The sequence below is a fragment of the Empidonax traillii genome, unplaced genomic scaffold (genome assembly GCF_003031625.1).
Source record: "Empidonax traillii isolate 1590-97213 ecotype Southwest subspecies unplaced genomic scaffold, ASM303162v1 scaffold1058:size294411, whole genome shotgun sequence".
NCBI lineage: Eukaryota > Metazoa > Chordata > Aves > Passeriformes > Tyrannidae > Empidonax > Empidonax traillii.
Window position 1 is genome coordinate 75,157 of NW_020956251.1, and position 21,244 is coordinate 96,400.

A 21,244-nucleotide genomic window follows, 5' to 3' on the forward strand; every position below is an offset into this window, starting at 1 on the left:
TCTGCTTGGGGTCTGATGTAATTCTTCTGTGAGGACAAAGCAGTTTTCTTAACTGTCAGATTCAGAGTACAAAGTTTCTAACACAGAGTTAAACTGCCCTCCTGGCTATTCTGTTTTGAAAATGCCATCACTAATTACATGGAAGCATCATATCACTCCATGAATTGCATTAGCAGGTGTCGTGGTTTGAACTAAATATTTAAAGTGATATATATTGTTGAATCTCTGCAACCATTCTAACATCTCACTCTTCAGACTGGAGCTCTAGTCTGAAAATTAATAGAGAAATATTTGGAGATTGCACTTGAATTTCATTTGCTCACTCAGCTAAATACTAAGAGTGATTAATTCCTTGCACTGGTCATTAGCAAAACTGCCCCTCACTTCAGCAGTGCAAGAAATGCACTTCTAGGACTCTGAGAATGGTAAAAAAGATCTTACAGACTTCTTAGGAGTCAACAGAGAAAAATCCAATAATTTTCAAATTTTATTTAAATGACAAACATTTTAAGTACTTAAATGAGTGTCCCACTTTCCTGGTTGTTTTAACTCATCTTGGCATGCAACCATTCCATGAACTTTCGCTTTTCATCAGTAATTAATACTGGTTTAGGGTAGGGAGACACAATTTAATTTTCCAATTTAAAATAAAAACTTGTGCTCCAATATTCCATGTGTTTACATATTACATATGTAAACATAAGTCTTTGTTATTTAATACCAAACAAATTCATTAAAACTAGAATATCAAAAAGGTCAGAGACTTCAGATTATATTTCTTTACGAAGTACACAAGTTTGCGCAAACTGTTTGGCATTTTTAGCTTTTATAGCTTTTTTTTTTCATGAAATTACAGTCATGGAATCAATGAAGCACACTGTTTCAAATGTTTACAGCCCAAAATTTATAGTCCAAGATTTGTCTCTCAGAGGTAAAAAGGCCATGGAGATTTTTTGATTTGTTCAATTTAGGATTTTCTCTTCTGGGGAATATTTACTGAGCAAAATGCCAACATAGCAATCTTCACCAAGGTCTTTTTTGTTACAGTTGCCTCAGGGAGGCACTCCATGAGAGGTGGTTGGGAGATTACTATGATGCTCCTTCAACCCAGTAATTCCTGATGGCTGATTTTTGACTCTGATCGTAATCCAGATGTCTGCACTAGTGAAAACAAACTCCAGTACTGAGGAACAACAGCTAGCTTGTACAGCCTGTGTGCCTTTTCAGGAGGAGACACTGTGTACAGGTCAGGAATAGGTTGCTTACTGAAGAACGTATAAATTACTTCGCTAATGAGACAACAAAGTCCCATTAACATATTCCTACAGTCACCAGGTAGAAGACCCAGAGAAGAACTGGAACCTGACTGGAGAAGTTAACAGATGGCTCCACTGACCTAGATTCTGAAATGCAGGTTAGAGCTGACAGGCAGCATAAACCACAAGGCATAACTCTAGAAAAAGTATTTTTTCTAGATATTGGGAGACTCAAAAAGTCATTGTTGCAGAGACAAGGAGTTGCACTGCCTCATAGACAGGCAGCAAACAGTAATACGGTGGGTTTGAGGATCTAGACTGATACTGATTTCTTTTTCCAACATAAAGGACTATTGTTTTTTCTTTAGATGCTGCATGAAACTCAACCAAAAAAAAAAAAAAAAAAAAAAAAAAAAAAAAAAAAAAAAAAAAAAAAAAAAAAAAAAAAAAAAAAAAAAAAAAAAAAAGGTGACACATCATCCCTATTTAGGACATGGAATAATCTGGAGGCTTATTCAAGTATGACTTGAGAAGACAGTAAGTTTTATATCAAAGTGAAAATAACACTGTTGTTTAATTTGATGCTAATCTGAAAGTAATGTTACTTCAGCTGTACTCCTAAAATGGAAATGATGTCAACTCCTTTTAAAATGGAACTGATGTAAACTATTAGAAATTTCCTACCAATCTGTAAAAACTATTTACAAAATGGGGTTACAGATAAATCTTGAAACTTTGGAAGTGATTATGCACCTTTTGGGGATACAGGAATTGAAGAATAAATAGCACTGGAATTTAAAATTATTGATAAAGAGATAGACATCCCTAGTCACTGTGTAGGAGACAACAGAAGGAACTGGCTAATATAGACAGACTTATGCTCAACCACGAATTACATCTGTATCTCACACACACACACATCTTTTTCTCTCTCTCCACGTATACATACAGATAACAAAGACTTCAAAGATATTCCCCCAAGCCTAACTCCTCTAAGCAAGGTCAGACTGGTTAAGCCATCCAGCCACAACAAAGGAGACCTGTCCTTAACCTAAGAGAAACTGCATAAAAGACTGTTTTCTCTGCAGCAAGATGGAGTACGTACTTAAATGAATTCTAAAATTCGGAGAGGGAATTCAGAGAAAGCATCTTAAATCTTTGACATAAATATAACAAACCACCTCCAGAAGGAAAAATCCGTACAGCTAAGAGACAAAGAAATTTGATGGAAATGGAAACAAATGGACTTCTCCAAAATTTTGTAGCACAAACTGAAAAAGCCAGGGGCTAATCTGTTGCAGATCATTTGAAACTGCATAAATTGAAGGATAACAGGCTCTTTCTAGCCAGGTTCTAAACCCAAAGTTACTGGGAGATAGCCTGTTAAGACAGATAAGCTTTCTGATAGATAACAGGACTATCTATCAGAAGGTATCTCCTGGATTAGGTATGCAGACAGGACCATCTGAATACCAGGAAGGGAAGAATTTATCCCAGTGGGGCCACTTAACTCTGCTTTGGCTCAACGGCCTCGTATTTTTGAGCTTGATTCAACCTTAGCCAGCAAGTCAGACAGGTAGGTAATTAATGGAACCTGCAAAAACTACGAAACAAAAGATGCTTCTGTCTGCCAGGAATCTGGTGCCAGAAATCATCTTGGTAAAGACTACATTCCCATAGAGAACAAAGAGGAAAGGGGGATAAAAAACAAAATATGCAGGGATATGACCAAAAATGAAGAGGTTTATGACTCCCCCAATGAGAAAGATGCTCACTGAATAAGCACATTTTTTTTGTGCCAGAAGGAAGATATATGACTGAAAGCACTCAGTCTACTGTGATATTAAAATACAAAAATTTAGTTAAAAGGATGCAGCTGGGAAGCAGAGATGATGACTCCTTTTTTTTCTAGGTGTTGTGCTCTGGGTAGTATGAAGTATTTCAGAAGGAAAGAGAAGGAACAGCCTTCTGGAAACAAATTAATTTGCACAGATCTGAAGAGCTGATGAAACATAAGAGAGGTTGGGCCAGACAATGTGTAGACCTGATGAGACACCTAGAAGAAGCAATGAACACATTTTTCATGAAAGTCTCATCCACGTGAGTTTTCATGAACTGATTCTATAGGCATCTGTTAGGTTTAGATGGAAAAATAATTTCCAGAAAAAGAAAGAAAAAATACTAAGAAAAAAAAAAAAGGCATGTGCTGAGAAGGTGGCACATAAAAGCTTTCCAAGGACTGATAAACCCTTGGAGACTACTGCTCCTGGTACACACTGGTGCCCACAGGGGTTCATAACTCAGCCCATCTCCAAGACAACTGCTATATGCAGATGAAGGCTATGGGGTGACATATGCCTTTGATGAAATAAAGGACCCGCTGACAGACTTTCTGAACACCTATCATTGACCTGCCAGCATTTCCCTCTATTTTCTGAATATATAGTTGGAATTGTCCTCCCAAATGTTGCTCTAACCACGTTATCAGGAGAGTACAATTCAGATTTCAGACTGAATAAGTGTATTGTAAGAAGTTATCTGCTATTAGCAAAACCTTTAAACCAGTAATACTTAATAGAATTTGTAAAAGTTTATAGAATAGAAGCTATTCTAAGAAATATTGCTTGTGATCTGCATCTACCTCAAACTCCCTCCAATATCAGTGCAAAAAGGACTTCACAACTCACTAGAGGTGAAACCCAGAGGTATTTTGCAAATAAACTGGGGTTGTTGAGCAGCCAAAAGCTCCCAGATTATGAGTAACACATGACGAAACAGTGATAAGGATGATCTCTTCTTTTAATCTGTGCCTGCCAGCAGATTTATGTTTTCAGGGTATAAAAAGAAAGTATTTTCTTTGAATGGTTTTTCAGGTTCAACCTAGCTTTAGAGCATGAAAGCCTTTGGTACCTTTTGACAGGCACACCTAAAGGAAAATCTCAGAGAATGCAGACTGCAGTAGAATTTTGCAAATGATCCTTGAAAGATTTCAGTTTCAAAATATGGGCTGTTCTGCTTTTAGTTTTTCTCCTTTTCCTTGCATTTTCACAGCAGTTCCTATCAGGAAGCTGGAGAGATTGAGGAAGGGGAAAAAATGTGTTGCAGCAGAAGCAGCGTGCTGCTCTAACTTCTGCTGATATCTTGAAGGTGTGCTGAGGGCCTAATCCTGCTCTTGGTCAAAAACCTTTTGGGGGGCTGAAATGGCTGTAAGCTGTTACAGGAAAATTTAACACAAAAAGATGAAATGAGTGAGCACCAATTAAAGATTTAAAACTAGCTATTGATGCTTCTGGATGCTACTTTTCTAAATGTAATGCTGCACATTGCTTTATCTTTCCCTTAGAGATTTTACAACTGAAGATGATGAAGGAGTTCAACAGAACAGAAAGAGAAACATTAAAATTTCGGGGATTTTGCATAAAGTCCAAATCAAAATTCCCAGCAGGTTGGAAGCAAACCTACACGTTCTGTTTTAAACTAAAATGGACTTTTTATAGGAATTGCCAAATTTGTATCTCCAACTATAAGAGCTGAAAACTTGTGGCAACACAATGGGCTAAACCACCATTGCCATAAGCCAGAGCAAGCAACCTTACAAGCATGACTGGAGTGGCATCAGTGTAAAATCTGGTGCAACAGACAACCACGTGATTTATGGTTGGAGCTTTTTTTAAAAAAAACTTTCTAAACTTTTTTGTAATTTCTTATTCTTGTTGAGAACGCTGACACTCTCACTTGGAAAAAAGGTATGTAACCATACTGCATGGGCTTAAACAGTATAACATGCAGTGACACAAAGGCTTTTAAAACTCTGGACACTAAAGATAACACTGATCTCATGTTCAAGTAAAGCAATAGGATTGGGATTCTCTGCAGGCTCATTTCAGATCTTTTTAGCTGCAAACAAGTCCTTAACATCTGGTACTTTTTAAAAAGAAAGGGTAATGCAACAAGTTCTGTTTAATGGGACAAGCTGCTGTACAGTTGCAGTAGTCCTTCTCTGGAAAGTACTTAACCCACAGATTAATGAAAGGCAGATAGTTCAACTGCAATTTACTCTTCTGCAATGGAACCCACTTTCCTTAATAACTTGTCTTAACATCAACTGAAACTTGAAGAAGAAGGAAGTTAAAAGTTCACTCAGCTGATAAACACAATCACAGACAAGTAGTTAATATGATTTTTCAAAGTTTCAGTGCAAGTTTGTTCTCTAATTTTCCATGTTTTATAGAAAAGCAACAGGAATCTTTAATAACAGCAACCTTCCAATAGCCAGGACAAAAGACATACGTGGAAGTTTAAGCAATGAGAGAAATGGGTAATGAACAGAAAATGTGCGAATGAGGAATTGGTGTTGACAGAATTTCTCTAGGCAAAAAGGCTTTAAATTGGGATGGCAACTATATATCAGTATTCAGAAGATTTAATGCAAGCGCTATGACTTACATTTTCCTTAATGTGTGGTTGACAGCACATGATGTTTTAGTTTTCTTTTGTCTAATATATAACCTTGTTACCAGGACATATATTAATTTCCAAATCTGCTTTATGTACACAAATGTGGTTCAAAAATATGTTTGGAGTGTGTGTGACTTCTGTAAAGACAATGTGAGCCTCTTCAATTTAAATAACTTATCTGTCTTGCACGTGTCTTGCAGGTGATGAACAATGAGCTTTCAGGAAAAGATAAGCAGGTTAAAAATCCATTTTTCATTTTTTTAACAAAATACAAAGTAATCAAAAATCTTTCTCTGGTTAACACAGTGTTCACAAATCAAAAATCAAAACATCCGATTGTTCTTACATTATTGTGCTTTCTCAAACATAATCACCCAGGTTAATTTTTAAATAAAATTGTTAGTTAAAAAAAAAAAAAAGCACAAACATTTTACCCTAAAAATTTTCAGCCACAACACTTGCACATATTCAACATTTATCTCACAACCCTTCCTTGTTTACGAATTTTGAAGTCTCCAAATACCTCTTTTCCACATAATTTCGTGTTCACTGGAAAATTTCTATCATCTTTTACTTTGAATGTTCTCACCATAAAGTTACACATGCGATGGAAAAGACAAAAGATTAAATTCTGTAGGAGGAATAGTTTTTCTTCTGTGAAGGATTTATTCTTATTGTTTGTTTTTATTTTTCAAGCCAGTCCTCTTCCCTTTTTCAACACATTTTTGCTTATTCTAAGTCTCATTCACCATTTCAGTTATTGTTCTGGGATCAAGGCCTTCATTTGCCTTCTTTTACCAGTACTATCCATACCAATAATTAGTGGTCTAATGATATATAGAGACATTCCAGGCAAGCCTCACCGTATACTGTCTCATCTACTCTGGATAGTTCACCTCTGGAAAAAAAACTGTAACAAAAAGTGAGGATGTCACATTGCAGGCAAACACCATGGCTGGACTACAGTTGATGCTGTTGATCTGTTCTCACACGTTATTAAGGGTGAGGTCCCAGTCCCCCTTAGAGTAGTATTTTCTGACTAGTCACTAGAGGGTTCTCAGGGAAACATGGAAGAGGAGGAGTATGTTTTTGACTCTTCACACGTACTTTCCCCAAGCTCCAGCAATCTTAAGTCATGCAGCTCTTAAAAGCAGTTCTAATGACACCAGTGTGGTATTTTATCTCTGGCCCTAAATGTTCTTGGTTTTCCTATAAGAATTTTCATGTCACTCCTATCTGCATGAAATCATTGCCATTTTGCTTTCTCAGATATGATGTTCTGAAGTTCCAAAACCCACAAACATCAAATTATATATATTACGTAAAAAAATATAGCTCAGATAAATAATCAAAAACTAGAGATTATGGAGAAATGGTGCAAGCCCCAAGACTCTGTTATCTTCTATGAACTGGCAGGTAACTAGCTAAAAAAGTGTAAGGGTTTAAGAAACATTGCTACATATTTTTCTGATTCTTTTAAAAAGGACTCATGCTCTTGCCACTATAATACACGTAACAAAAAGCTATTCCAGACACTGTATGCATCTTATTTTTTTTAATGGCACAGTGAAAAGTCTTCACTGCATGGCTGAAGAGGAGAAAATCTGCATCTATGTATGAAAGCAATCAATTCATTCCATCTGTAATGAGATTTCTCCTTTCACTTCAGTTTGATTGTTTAACTTCACAATCACCTCTCATGCTGTTTGCAAAAAGAAGAAAAAGAAATGGAAAAGATCCAAAAGCTAAGCAAATCAACATGACTATGTTCAATCTCATCACTACCTGTTCTGAAAAATGTATTTGCATATTTATAATACTACATTACTACGGCGATGACAACCTTTAGTGGCAGCATATAAACCAGCAAGACAGTGAGAGCTCAACCTTTTCCAGAAACACACTAGAAAACGGCTGTGCCCTCACACTGGGCACAATTCTCAGTGGTCATGGCTATGCTCAATATGTTGAACAATACCTATGATTTAAAAATACAGGGTAGTTCTTCAGCTAATAAAGACTTCAAATTTTAGCTACATTTTTGCATGCCAAATCAAGAGTAAGAAGTATTTAAAAGGCAGCAGTATCATCTGCTATGCCTATTAGCTGGTTTTGCATGTTTCATGACAGTGCTTGTTTTTCCCATCAGAATACTGTAGGATCTTTCTTCTTTTATGGAACACTAAATTTCTGTTGAGCCAGTGGCATTAACTTCAGCACAGAGACTTAAGTACTCACATTAGCCACTCTGGAAGAATCATAAATTTTCCTTATACCCCAGATAACATTGTGCAAAACTGATGCAGTTATACTTCAGCATCTCTCCAATAATTTCTAACACAAATTTCTGTGACACATACATTAGCTCTGTGGTATTTTGTGCATAATTGGAGCTCATAATATACATTTTAAGTAAGTTGCATTTTCTGTTCAAATCAATCTATCCTGTTCCCACACTGTAAGCACAGTGGATAGTCAGAAATCTCAAGTCACTCAACAAGCGTTCCGCGTGGCTCTGGAAGGAACAGCCTAAATACTTTAGTCTCTAAAATTTACCCACAGATTTCTTTAAAAAAAGATAAGGAAATTCTGAAAAGCAGATGTATCTCCCTTGACAGAGTCAGCTTCCCAGACCTGGAGACTGCCCCTTCATAAGACAAAAATTACTGACTATGGCCAGAGTGGTTCACTGTTGAGCCAAGCACTTCGCTATTGTCATTTTGGCACTGAAAAACCTCGGATCAGTGGATCGGTTCTTTTCGAACACTTAAGCTCTTAGGGACTTAGGGCAGAAATGTATTTAGTACTTTCCAGCAGAAATTCTGTTTCTGCTGCTCTGGTGCAGCTCAGCATCCCATTGCACTGGACTGGAGTAGAAAAGCACATATGCTTGTAGTTTGTTTAGGAACTATTATGGTTCAGCCTGAAGGAAATTCTAGTTTACAGAGAGAAATGACAGAGATTTTTCTTGAATATTCCTCCAAAAAGAAGATTAATCAGCCAATATATACATAAGCTGATTTCTCATATGGTACAAAATAACCACAAAAAGCCTCCAGACTTCAGTAATTTGTATTTAAATCAGTAGCAAAGTACTGCATAAATGAGACTAGTTGACTTGTTTTATGGCAAGAAAACCATTTTAACCAGAGCAAGTTGTATTTTGCTTAGCAATGTAGCAACTCACACCATTACTTATGCTCACAGTCAAACTTATTTTCTCTATGCTTTACCAGTATCTCAAATCAGAACCGCCTCTCTGAAATGCTAATTGTAATTATTACCCATCCCAAGATCATTCTCACACTCTTTTGCTTAGAACTGGTAACGATGTACACAGATCAGATAATTCCTATCTCTCATTGTAATTGCACAGGGATTCTGTTTTCTTTTGAGTCAGTAATGTCTAAATTGGATTAAGATAAGTCACTTATAAGTCCTTCTCTACAAAAGTTGCTTTCATGACTGCTATATTCAATGCCATTTTACCCTAGTACTTAATTTTTTACACTACTCTCATATGAATGAGTTTCCATGAAGTTCATACTCAACTTCAGATTATTCTTGAGGAATAAATACTCTATGAAGAGTTAAAAAATATACTTCGAATTTGTTTTTGGTGATATACTCATGAATGAATGTAGTAACAGTCACGCTGGAACTCTGCATTATCATAAGATGAAATTCAAATTATATAATCAGAAGAATGACCGATCTCAAAATCAGAAGACTTAATCTACCTAATAAAATGTGTTCAAACATCTTTATACTCCTCTGTTTGTGCAATTGATGCTCTTGGCAATAATAATGTGAGTGGGTGGCTGAGAAAAGAGCTGGCAAATGTGATACTGATGCAAATTACTGCTACGTAGCAGCACATGCACTCACTTATCCAGGGAAACTTTTTTATGATTCCACAAGTTAGCCAGAAGTAATTAAAATATTTTACTTGTCAGTACCTGGGAAAAAATCGGTAGCATATTCAAGATTTATTATCTTACAATTGCAACTGAATTGTCACTCTGGTCAATGTCACAAAAAAAATTCTGAACAAATGAAATACATTTCATGCGTCTAATCTGGCTGTTTTGTGGATTTTTTTCAATATTGCAATTGGTGACCTCATAATGCCTATGTGACTTCTGATACACATTACCAATACCAAATAATGCCAACCATAAAATCCTGATTAGTTTTTCCTTTATTCTGGCATATTATTGCTTTCACTGTTTTAGCTACTGAGATGAATGACAGAGGAAACAGACAAGAAAGCAAAATATTGCTCAACATTACTGAAGGCCATATACACTTGAAATATTGTGAAATTAGCAGTCGTTATTTCTGTGTTGACTGCTGTTCTACAGAATGTAAAGGAAGACATCACAATACAAATAGTACTTGTTCTTTGGATGAGGATATATGTGATGTTTCCTTAACATCCTGGTCTGCGCTAGGATAGTTAATTTTCTTCCTAGAGGCTGGTACCCTGTTGTGTTTGGGATTTAGTAGGAGAGTACTATTGACAACAAACTAATGTTTTGGTTGTTGCTAAGTAGTGCTTAGCCAAGGACTTCTCAGTTTCCCATGTTCTGACAGTGAGGAGTCGCACAAGAAGCTGGGAGGGAGCACAGCCAGGACCCAAATTGGCCAAATGGATATTCCATAGCACAGAACATTATGCTCAGTATATAAATTGGGAGGAGGCAGCTGAAGGGCAATAACACTTACCTGCAAATTATTAATCAGGTGTATTTACCAGGCTTTGATTCCTAAACTGGTTTCTTTTTCTTTTATCTATAGCGTATTTTATTACACATCTAAGCAAAAAACCCACTTTTTAATCCTATTTTAGAACTATGCCCTGGATAAATAGTCAATATTCTTAAAAAATCCCATCTCTAAAGTAACAGAGAAAGAGAGAAAACTTATTTATGTACACCAATATTACAGCAGTAATATATACAAGCTGTACTTTCTCAGGAGAAACAGACTTCTCTCAGAACAAACAGACTTTAAGCCAGTTTCTCTTTTAGGTGAATTATTTAAATAAAGATGGTAATATAGCAACTGTGGAGGTCTGAGCAAAGTTGGCATAGTAAGAGAAAAATCATATTTAAGCAATCAATGTAACTTGATAAAAATACTAGCCTTGGAATCAGAGTCTATTATAGGCCTTTTAATTGAGTCTACTAAGTAGACAGGCAACCTAAACCTAAAGCAACGTATGTTTCAACACTAATTGCAACCAGAATCCAGACACAGTACCTTAGCTTTATCCCTCATGGATCCTTTTCCCAGGATGGACATTTTTGCACCTGTTTCTTCTTGTAACCTCTTTAAAGAGTTTCCTCTTGGTCCAAGCAATTTCCCAACAAAATTGAACTATAAAGCAAATAAGAGAACTCTTTTAGACCAACATGCAATTTTCAAAAAAACTTAATAAATCTTTATAAACAGACTGATTAAAAAAGAAAAAATTACTCTCCTTTAAAAAAAATACTTCTACTTAGCTCTGAGCCTAATTCATAGGATACAAGAATGGAGAACCAAGGTATCCTCTCATCTAGTGTGAAAGATAGTAAAAGTATTCAAGGTTTATTTGAACACCAGGAGGCTTCTCTCTAGGACTAATAGGCCAGTGACTGCTTAGGTTTATCAACTGCTAAACAAGAAATTTACTCATTACATGGTCTTGGTGAAATCCAGTGAATGCGTAAGTTCTTTCCCAAGTCAGCTAGCTTTAATGGCAAATAATATATTCTGAAAACTGAGGGCTTTACATGGATTTTTAGGAACTGATGCTTCGCACATTGAGTTTAAAATAATAAGCACTGTTTGTGTATCAGTTCAAATATCTGCTTTGCCAGTACCAGAACAAATCACAGTCAAAAGATCATGGTAGATATTCATGGGCACTTTCTGAGAGGATTTTGTAGAGCACTGGGCTTTGCCTGCCACGCTGCTAATATTCTTAAGCACCACAGACTTGGTGTGACAACACTGCTTTTTCTGTAGGAAGACGTCTACATGAAAATCAGAGGACAGGAAAAAAAATAAATGAGGTGTTAATCTTATGTCAACATACCAAAAAGGGGTGAGTTTATTCAGTAATTTGTTTATTCTGTAATGAACAGTCTCTTCACTTTATTATTTTTTTATTATTTCCAACATCGGTCGGAGTTGGTTAGAAAAGGCAGTCAGCCAGCTCAGCGTGGAGTCGACAAGTTGAATCCAAATTTTATTACAATGGAGGATTTTTATAGGGATTGGAGAGGAAGGTTCAGGAATTCAGGAGGAGCATGCTAATCCTCCAACTAGGATAGGGTATGGGAGAATACATAAACATAGGGAACATATACATATGTATGAAGGGGCTACACAGCAACAAGGAAAACAGTGATTGGTCGAGCTGCTGTGGCTCCACGAACTGTCCAATGACAGCTGACACCAGCTCTTGAGCACGATGTCCATGGCAACCACTTGCAACATGATGACAGTTCAAGCTGCAGCTCCGCGGTAACATCACACCTTAAAATCCCTTACAACACAGGCTGTTCAACCACCATAATTATGCTCTTTATAATCACAAAAACCACCTCCCACAAACATCTTTTAAAACTCTTCCATAAGTTGTCTTCGGAAGTTGACTGAGAATCATCAGCACTTGCTTAAGGTGTTTCTAAATTATGTTCAAGTCTGAAGAGGCAGTATTCTGGTCTGTTAACTTTCACTAAAAAATAAGCCCAGCCAAGGAAGAAGGAGTGTAACTGTATCAGGACTTCCTTTGGGTTTTTTCAGGAAAAAAAAAAAGATAATAAGAAATACAAATCAGGAATATGCTGCTAACCAAAGTACTCACAAATGTCTAAATAGATGTTATATTTTGTTTTGCATTACCTTCTGTTTCAAAAATGAAAAAAAAGGGGAAAATATTCTTGTTTCCACTTTAGCCAGAAGAACGTAACAACATAAAATGCATCAGCTATGTTAGTAACACCCAAACTCCGAATTACACCAGATATTCCAAACCCCAAGTTGGCTTTCAATCCAGTATCTTAATTACAAATCACTTCCTTCAAATATTGGTTAGACTATCTAATAAAATCATATGTAATCACAGGAAAAATAAATACATAAGGTGAAATCTACTGCCACCTAAACCAAAATAACTGATTTCTGCATGATAATGTGTCTATAGGGGAAGTAGTACAAAAATCCAGCAAGCTCTGGAACTCCAAAAGCAGATTTTTCAAGCTTGTGTGCTCGTACTTTTTTCCAGCTCTACCTGCTGATTTACTAAAAGTTATCAACTATTCAAAATGGGGCAGGATTTAGAGATGATGTGGCTATCAAGGTATCAACAATCCTATGTCTTCAAACTGTAGCTATGCATCTGCCAGGGAAAACTTGGCTTAGAAGAAGTTGTTGGCTTCAAATTGTTTATTAAATTTCGCATGAAAATAAAAGAAAGACTGAGAAAGAAACGTCAAGGACTGAATTTTGACTTTAATACTTGACAGTAGATTTAAACTATTGATAGAAGAAAGATTTCAAAATCTAAATATCCCATGTATGTGAAGGTTTACCAGAGACGGCTGAGAGAACAGCAAAGCTTTTGTTCCTCTGTAAGGACTCCCTTACATGCAGAATTGGGGGGTGTCCCTTCTTACAACACGAAATCTTTTATGCCACTTATACTTCACCAATCAGGCAAGAACCATGTCCTATTGCATCCTTTTAGCGTCTCTTAGTATTAAGAAAAGCTGCCCCTTGAAATCTGAAAGAGCTATAACATTACGTAAGTTTGGAGGAAATTATGAAGAGGCCAGTCAAAGCTCGACTATGCTTGTTCTCTGAACGGAATAAAACTATTAAAATACACTCTATGAAGATTTATGGTGACCATTTATATTTAAGTACTTCATAAACTGTCTAATCATTACTTTGACATATTGCTGCAAAGGAGTGGTATGGCCAGCACAAACTATGTTATGTACTAAGTGGATTTTAATCACTTCACAGGAAATAAGTGGCTGGGGATTTTAATTCTATTGATTATACAGCAGACAGGCACTCACTTTTCATCCACTATCTACAAAACACATATCAGGAAGCGAGCAGTTATTTACAACTAAAAACTGAATTGCTCTTGGTTTGGTTTTGTCTAAAGTTGAAGAGAAGCCAGGGCACTATAGCAGCCATTCTACTGTTGTGCTTGGTCTTACCAGCATTAGTTTGGGGCCACTGGTTAACCTCAGTACCATCTATAATCACAAAATTCCCCAAACTCTGAAACTATTTATGGAGAAAATTTGACTTAATAACTGTGATAACTTGTGAAAAATTATATTCTTTATATTCACATACAGGTAAAACCAGTCCATAAGAAACAGAAAGTTTTAGTGAACAGCAGAAACTGTAAGAAATTTGAAATACAACTTTATTCCTTTTTTTCAATTAGGATATACTGGACAAGGACCTGAGTAGAACCAATTTTACTACTGGAAGTCTTAGGCTCCAGTTACAGCCACACACACGCACACACAACCAATAGAGACAGTGGAGAAAAACATGGAAACTCAGGCAGTTTGCATTTAATGATGAGCCTTCCCCACAAACACATTCCTGGTACAGCAGCTGTGACTGCAGATCTTATAAAGCAATCTCAGTTCCAATCCAATTCTGCCATGTGTACAAATTTTCTCCAAATAATAGTGGCTCTAAGTCTCTGGGACAATATCTAGTGATATTAGGAAAGGATAGGTGAGAAATGCTGATATATAGAAGAGAGAGTATTAACAGAAAGCTTTCATTGCTGGGGAGCAAACAGACTTCCACTTGAAAAATATGGTTATTGTTGTGATACTAGATGTTTTTACAGGAGACTTAACTTTTAAATCTTGTTTATGAACATGAGCTAGACTTTCTATCTGCTTGCAGAAGCCCTTCCTGGTTTATGAAAAAGATTCTGTACATTATTTTCTTAGATTTTTCTATAATTTGTCTGGGCAAGATGATACATGTCTTCAGGAGAAAATGATTAGATGAAAGCAGGAGATGCTTTACTTATAATCAAATGCACATGTTGTTTCATGTGTCAACAACTGTGCAATAAACCTTCTCCTGTGCAAAATAAAACCTGACAGACAACATAGCTCAATAGGTCTTACCAGTCAATCTCCCCAACATCTTCCCCAACCAATATATACACACAGTTTCACTAGATTTATCTGCATCCTGATTACTTTCACACTTCACTCCGTACAAGCAATCAGACTGTAAAGGTGCCCAAAGCCAACACTCTGGCTTCTCAGTTTTCATCCAAGTTTTGTTCATAAAACTTTTTTTTTTTTCTTTTTAATACCACATGAAAATAGCCAAAAGTTATACTGCACATGTGGAAACATGGAAATTCCTCTCTTTCCTCTAACTGTGCTGTTTCCATCTGTCTGGACAGCTCTGTGTTTACACACGAAGTAAACTTACTGACAGAGTGAGGTATTCCGTTCAACTGTATATGCTAGGGATGAATACTTAAAACCAAGGATTTAGATACCCAAAAAGTATACAGAACATGGAGAAGCCTTAAGAACTAATTACATGAAATTGCTAACAATAAAAACCTGCCTATGTTAGTCAAAAGCTTAGTGTTGTGCTCCATACATAATAACAGACTTGTTCATCATTAAACCCCCTTGCAGTAAAACAGACTGCTCATCAACACACCTCACTTGTTCTGGGCTAAGACTCTGAGAAAAGAATCCCTAAAAGTAAGCAGGTATTGTTAAGCTGGACCACAGGACAGGCAGTCTGTCTCTCAATGTCAATATACCACACATGGTTTTTATGAAATGCCAGAGATTAATTATAACTTGTGCTGTAAACAAAATGCATGCATTAACCAGTTCTTAAAATATATCCTACAATTGATAACATTATAATAGTCCGAAGTGTTCTGCAGCACCTCAAGAAGATTGTCACATGCATTTATTCTCACTGCCATGCCTGAACTTACCCCTTTAATATGGGCATGTCAAGTGTTGCTCTCAGAAGTCACAGTATCAGCAGAATTGTAGAATGGTTTGGGTTGGAGGGGATCTTAAAGATACCTAATTACAAACTCCTGCCATGGGCAGGGACACCTCTCACTAGACCAGGTTGCTCAAAGTCCCATCCAGTCCAGCCTTGAACACTTCCAGGGATAGGGCAGCCCCTACTTCTCTGGGAGACCTGTTTCAGTGCCTCACAACCTTCACAGCAAAGGACATCCTAATGCCTAATCTAAACCTACTCTCTTTTAGTTTGAATCCATTCCTCCTTGTTCAGTCACTACATGCCCTTGTAAAAAGTCCCTCTCCATCTTTCTTGTAGGTTCCCTTCAGGTACTGGAAGGCTGCAATTATGTCACCCCGAAGCCTTCTTTTTTCCAGGCTGAACAAACCCAATTCTCTCAGCTTCTTCTCACATGAGAGATGGTCAAGCCCTCTAATCATCTTGGTGACCCCTCAATGACCACAGAATTGAAATTAAAAACACACACACATTTTCAAGTTGATATTTACATAATATCTAATTTATATCACGTTGCAAAATCAGGGGAAAGTTTCTTCTGTCTATTGCACGTTAAAGCAAATTGTCCAGGAGACAAGCACTATGGGAGCGTCAACTTTGAAGTGGGCATCAAAGACAAACAGACACAGATTCACTACTGTGTCCATGTTGTATGAGGGATGGGAAAACCAAAGATAGTGAACTTGTGCTGTAGAGAAACTGTAGCTGCACTGGCAGATTTAAATGCCTTTAGCACCCGGCACTGGAGCCCTCTTGAGAGCAGCCCAGCCTGACAGCCACAAATGGGGTTGAAACAGCTGGGCTGACAGAAGCTGTTGACTCTTGACTTTCATCACTACCTCATCTTTTACTGCAAAGAATTGTAATCAACCACTGATCCTTACCTTGGTTGTATACACAGGACTCACTTTGTTCTCACTATGTCATAAACTGATCTTTGAATAAGCAAAGACATGGTCAGTTCTCTGGCAAGACTCATCACAGAGGTGGGCTGGCATTGCTGATCTGCCTATGTGTGCTGATCTGCCTATGTGTGCTGAGGTACCCTGTGAACCTCCCAAGACCCGGCACACAGGGGGCACACACACAGTCCTGCCTGCCTGGCCACATGGCACCACCAGAAGTACACCAGAAGTTACTCCTCTATATAGCAGGTCTCTCCCATAAATGCACACCTATCCTTCTCCCCGCTTCCCTTGGCACACAGGGACAAAAATGCTGGTAACCAATTAAGCAAAGAATAACATCGCTAGCTGTTATGTTGCAACTCAAAGTTCTAACCTGCAATTATTTCAAGATAAAAAAACTATTTAATATTAGTAAGAATTTTTTACTACCTCAGGACAGCAAACCATAGGTACAAAAAATCTAACATATAGCTTACAGCATTAACATTCAAGCCTCAAGCTAACTACGATGACTAGTAGAAAATGCATGTTTACATTTAGAAGAGTATTTGCTTCCCTGTTTGATATAGTTAAATATCTCTACTACAACTGTAACATTTCTTATTTATAAACACTAATTTAATAGGGTTTTATAAGCAGAAACAAGGAATATATTTACCATTCAAAAAAAAGCGTTTGTGTCAGTGACGGTTTCTGTTTCACAGATCAGCGTTCATAACAGTAAAAAACCTAGATAAATAGGGAATGGGATAAGACAAATGTTTCCAGCTGTAAGATAAAGTAGAACAAAGCCCTGAACTAGGAGAAGAAATTAATTTCTTCTAGAAGCAGCAAAACAGAAATAGCCCAGGCTTCACAACATGAAACAGGTTTGTTATTTCTCAGTGTGTTCTATTCACCATTGCTATCAGTTCCTTCATGGGGAGACAAAGTGTCATTCCATTTTCAGAGCTACTTATCCTCATAAAATCCTTTCCTTATTCATGAGAAGCAGGGCGGGTGAGTGAGTAGGGGAGAAATCTTTCTAAATTCAGCCCTGTTCTAAAGAAAAGAGGAGGAGACACAAATATTCACTCCTGAATAAAACCTTACTGACTGAGACCTGCTTATAAATTAGTTTTCTTCTGGTCCTATTCTAGGACTTCTTTTAATTTAGAACAGCACTTCCTTTAATTTAGAACAGCACTTATTTTAAAAGTACCTCATCTTTTGATATGCACAAGGGACTCCTCTTCATGTTAAGGCAGTACTGGATGATTATGAATGCAAATTTTACTTTTCTCAACATTCTGTAAGCATGACAATGCCTGCAATAACATGCTTTAACTTTTGGTCAGCCCTGAGTTGGTCAGGCATTTGGACTGAGCAATGTAGGTCCCATCCAACTGGAACTGTTCTACTCTATTCTGTTCTGTTCTATTCTATTCTACTCTACTGTATTAATCAGCAGATTCTGCAGAGTTCTAATCTGTCTCCCTCTATATGTAGGTGCTTACCCTATTCAATATCCAGTACTTTTTGGCTTTTGGAAAACCAACTTAGTGTTCCAGATAAGGATGCAACATTGGTTTTTATTACAGCAATGTGATGTGATGTTTCCTGTCTCTGGAGAAGAGCTTCCAAGACACTCATTTGGTAGGATTGAACTTTACAGGCCTGTACTTTAGCAAGGTATGTCAGGAGGCATGGGTCTCACCCCTTTGTTATGCCTTGAACCCAATGCCAGGCTGTGGGGAGAAAACCTGACTCAAAATTAGATGCTCAAAGGGAAAACATAGATTCTTGAAAAATCCAGGCCAAATTAATTTCTGGTTTAAATCAATGGGATCACTTCTAGAATAAATTAAATCTGATTAAAAAAGTCAGAATTATTAAAGCTACTGTGACTAGAAGATTTACTTAAAAAATAATCTTTTTTTATTACATCTTTTTTTAGCTTGAAAAGTGCTGGGAGCTCATATCTATGGTGCGCTTAAAGAAGATGCTGCAATACTTGTCTGGCTATTTACTAGCTCATACCAAGCATCTAAATCTACAGTGAAAATACATTTTTGGCATAACGCCATGAAACAGATGGTCAGCAACTCCACATAAAAATCTTCCAGATATAAGTCCACACTGAGATAGGAAAAATACCTCCTCACTTTTCATTTCTAGCAGTTTTCTGTCAGAATTTTGGTAACGAGTTGTGGTATTTGAATAAAGCAATTTAAGTGAGCCTTGAAATTAAAATAAATTTTCTGATTTAAAAAAAATAAATTGGTGTCAATATAACCTTATTCAGTTAAACTTTCTTAAGTCTGAATGGCTATTTCTCTAATACATTCATTAGCAGGGTTACTTATTATAATCTGTCAGACACCTAAGCATTTTATTTTCGGTGATTCTGTTTTTAAGTCTGATGTAGGGTGATTGAGGAAAAGCCAAGGAACCAATTAAAGTTGTGGATCTATACTAAATCCGCAATTAACAAGTTGTTAATTACAAGCGGTTTATTATTTAATTGCAGAAGTATCCAGAGACTCATTGCAGCAGGCACTGCATATACATACAGGAAGACATGATCTTGACCCTGAAGAGCTGTCAAGTGTCTTAAAAAAACCCAAACAAATCAGGCCTTGCTGAAAGTATATAGCTACTATTGCTTATTTGGATTGTGAGGAAGTGACTGCTGAAAGTACTGCCATTAAAATCACTGTGATGTTAACAAAGAGGGTATTACTCAAGGTAAGCACAGCAGCAATAGGTTCTGCTGACAGAAGGACCATGCTGGAGCCTCCTTTTTCAACTCAGAAATGAGAAAGAGGATCCTAATGGTCAAGGCCAGGCTGGATGGGCCTCTGAGCACCCTGGTCTAGTGGCAAGTGCTCCTGCCCACAGCAGGGGCGTTGGAACTAGGTGATCTTTAAGGTCCCTTCCAAACCAAACCATTCTATGCTTCTATGTCACATTTTACCTTTGGCTTTTGATTTTCTTATTCTGCATCTTGGATTAAACTGCTTTTTCCTAAGGCTGTCCCTATTTGGCCAGTCCAGCTGGGGCGGTGGGGGAGGCTGAGGGAAAACACGAATGGTTCTCAGGCTTCTTTTGCCCACGATGAGGAGGGGTTACAGATGTCAGTAAACTAGTTGCCAGTCAAAGGTTGTGACTGATGCCAACCCCTGTCTCTAAAGAGAGTCAGGAAGTTCCTTGATGGCTGACTGCTCCTTAATGGAAAACTGTGCAAGGAGAGCAGTATTTTTAAAAACTGCAGAGTATGCTGAGCTAAACACATTTTTTCCATTGTACTGAAGTCATATTTTATTGAATCAAGAGGAAGAGGATTTTTTAGGACATAGAACCACCTGGCTTTAAACATTCATTCTATCCAAATTTAAAGTAACTTTTACTATTTATGGGAAAATAAAATACAAAGTAAGTAATAAGGAGTTTTTAGAATTGTGGGCCTAAGACTGGCTCATTTGCAGGACATGATCTCAAATGCTAACAATTACACACATGCTAACAATTCAGGCTGCAGAATCATACCACTACGTTTTTTTTCAAAGTGCACAAAGAAGTTTATATTGAGCATATGCACAGGTATGGAAATAGGTACCATGACTACAACACTTAAAAGCGCAATCAACATTTGGCTAATTGGGCTTATTACTCCCACAGATACACAATTTACTGGTCACAGTAATAAACACCATCTGCTCTTTGCTAACTGGCAGCAACCTACCAACTTTTTTCTAACTTCAAGAGTTTGAAATGCAAAAGGAAGATCTAAGGAGTTGTAGTAGAGTGGGACTTCCATGCACAGCATCTTATTCTTACTAAGTTGAATATGATTTCATATTAGGTGAAAGATTTCTCTTTGCCAGATGATATATTTGCAAAGTTAAGCTCTAAGTCAACAGGAACCAGGATAAGTTAGGGTTGAATGCCCAACCATAAAAATAATATATCTTTCCCATGTATGGTAGTGGACTTGTCAAATGTAGCATAAAACACAAATTTCTTATCAGTCAAGGAAATTATAACAACAGGTAATTTGGCCCCCATGTGTTAATGAAGTAACTTAAAATACATTCATATAGTATCTAATTTTGTAGACAGCACTGTATTAAATCACAACTGGCTTATGTTAATCTAATTATAAACTCTGTTAGTTAACTTGATTTTGCCTTTTGCTATTAAAGTAATTATAGTTACGGCAGCATTTAAGTATCAATTTACATATACTGAGAACTATGCAAACAGTTTTATTCTCGAGTCACGTTCATAATCAAAGCAAAGCATTACTTTAAAGTGATTGACATATGCAAACTCACATAGCTCTATGAAAATTAAACCAGCCTGAGAAAGCAATCCATGATATTTTATGAAATTCTTGCTCTTCCACTTCCTCTTCTGCATTTTACACATTGGGGTGGGGTTTTTTTGTTCTTTGTACTAAGACCAAATTCAAGGAAATACAATCTTTCTTCCTTATATCTCTTAACCTTCTACTTTTTCTGTACTTAGAAAGGAAACCCAATTATCCTTCAAGATTATTTAATGAGGTCT

The 21,244-nt window shown here is 36.9% G+C and overlaps 1 protein-coding gene across 1 annotated transcript in view; it reads right to left on the minus strand.

Moving 5' to 3' along the window:
• The window catches only part of LOC114068395 (KH domain-containing, RNA-binding, signal transduction-associated protein 2), a 183,987-nt gene that overhangs the window by 47,476 nt on the left and 115,267 nt on the right, over positions 1 to 21,244 (minus strand). The window contains exon 3 of the mRNA XM_027904420.1: positions 10,980 to 11,096. Coding sequence (XP_027760221.1) covers positions 10,980 to 11,096 — 117 coding nt within the window. The remainder of the gene's footprint in view (positions 1 to 10,979; positions 11,097 to 21,244) is intronic.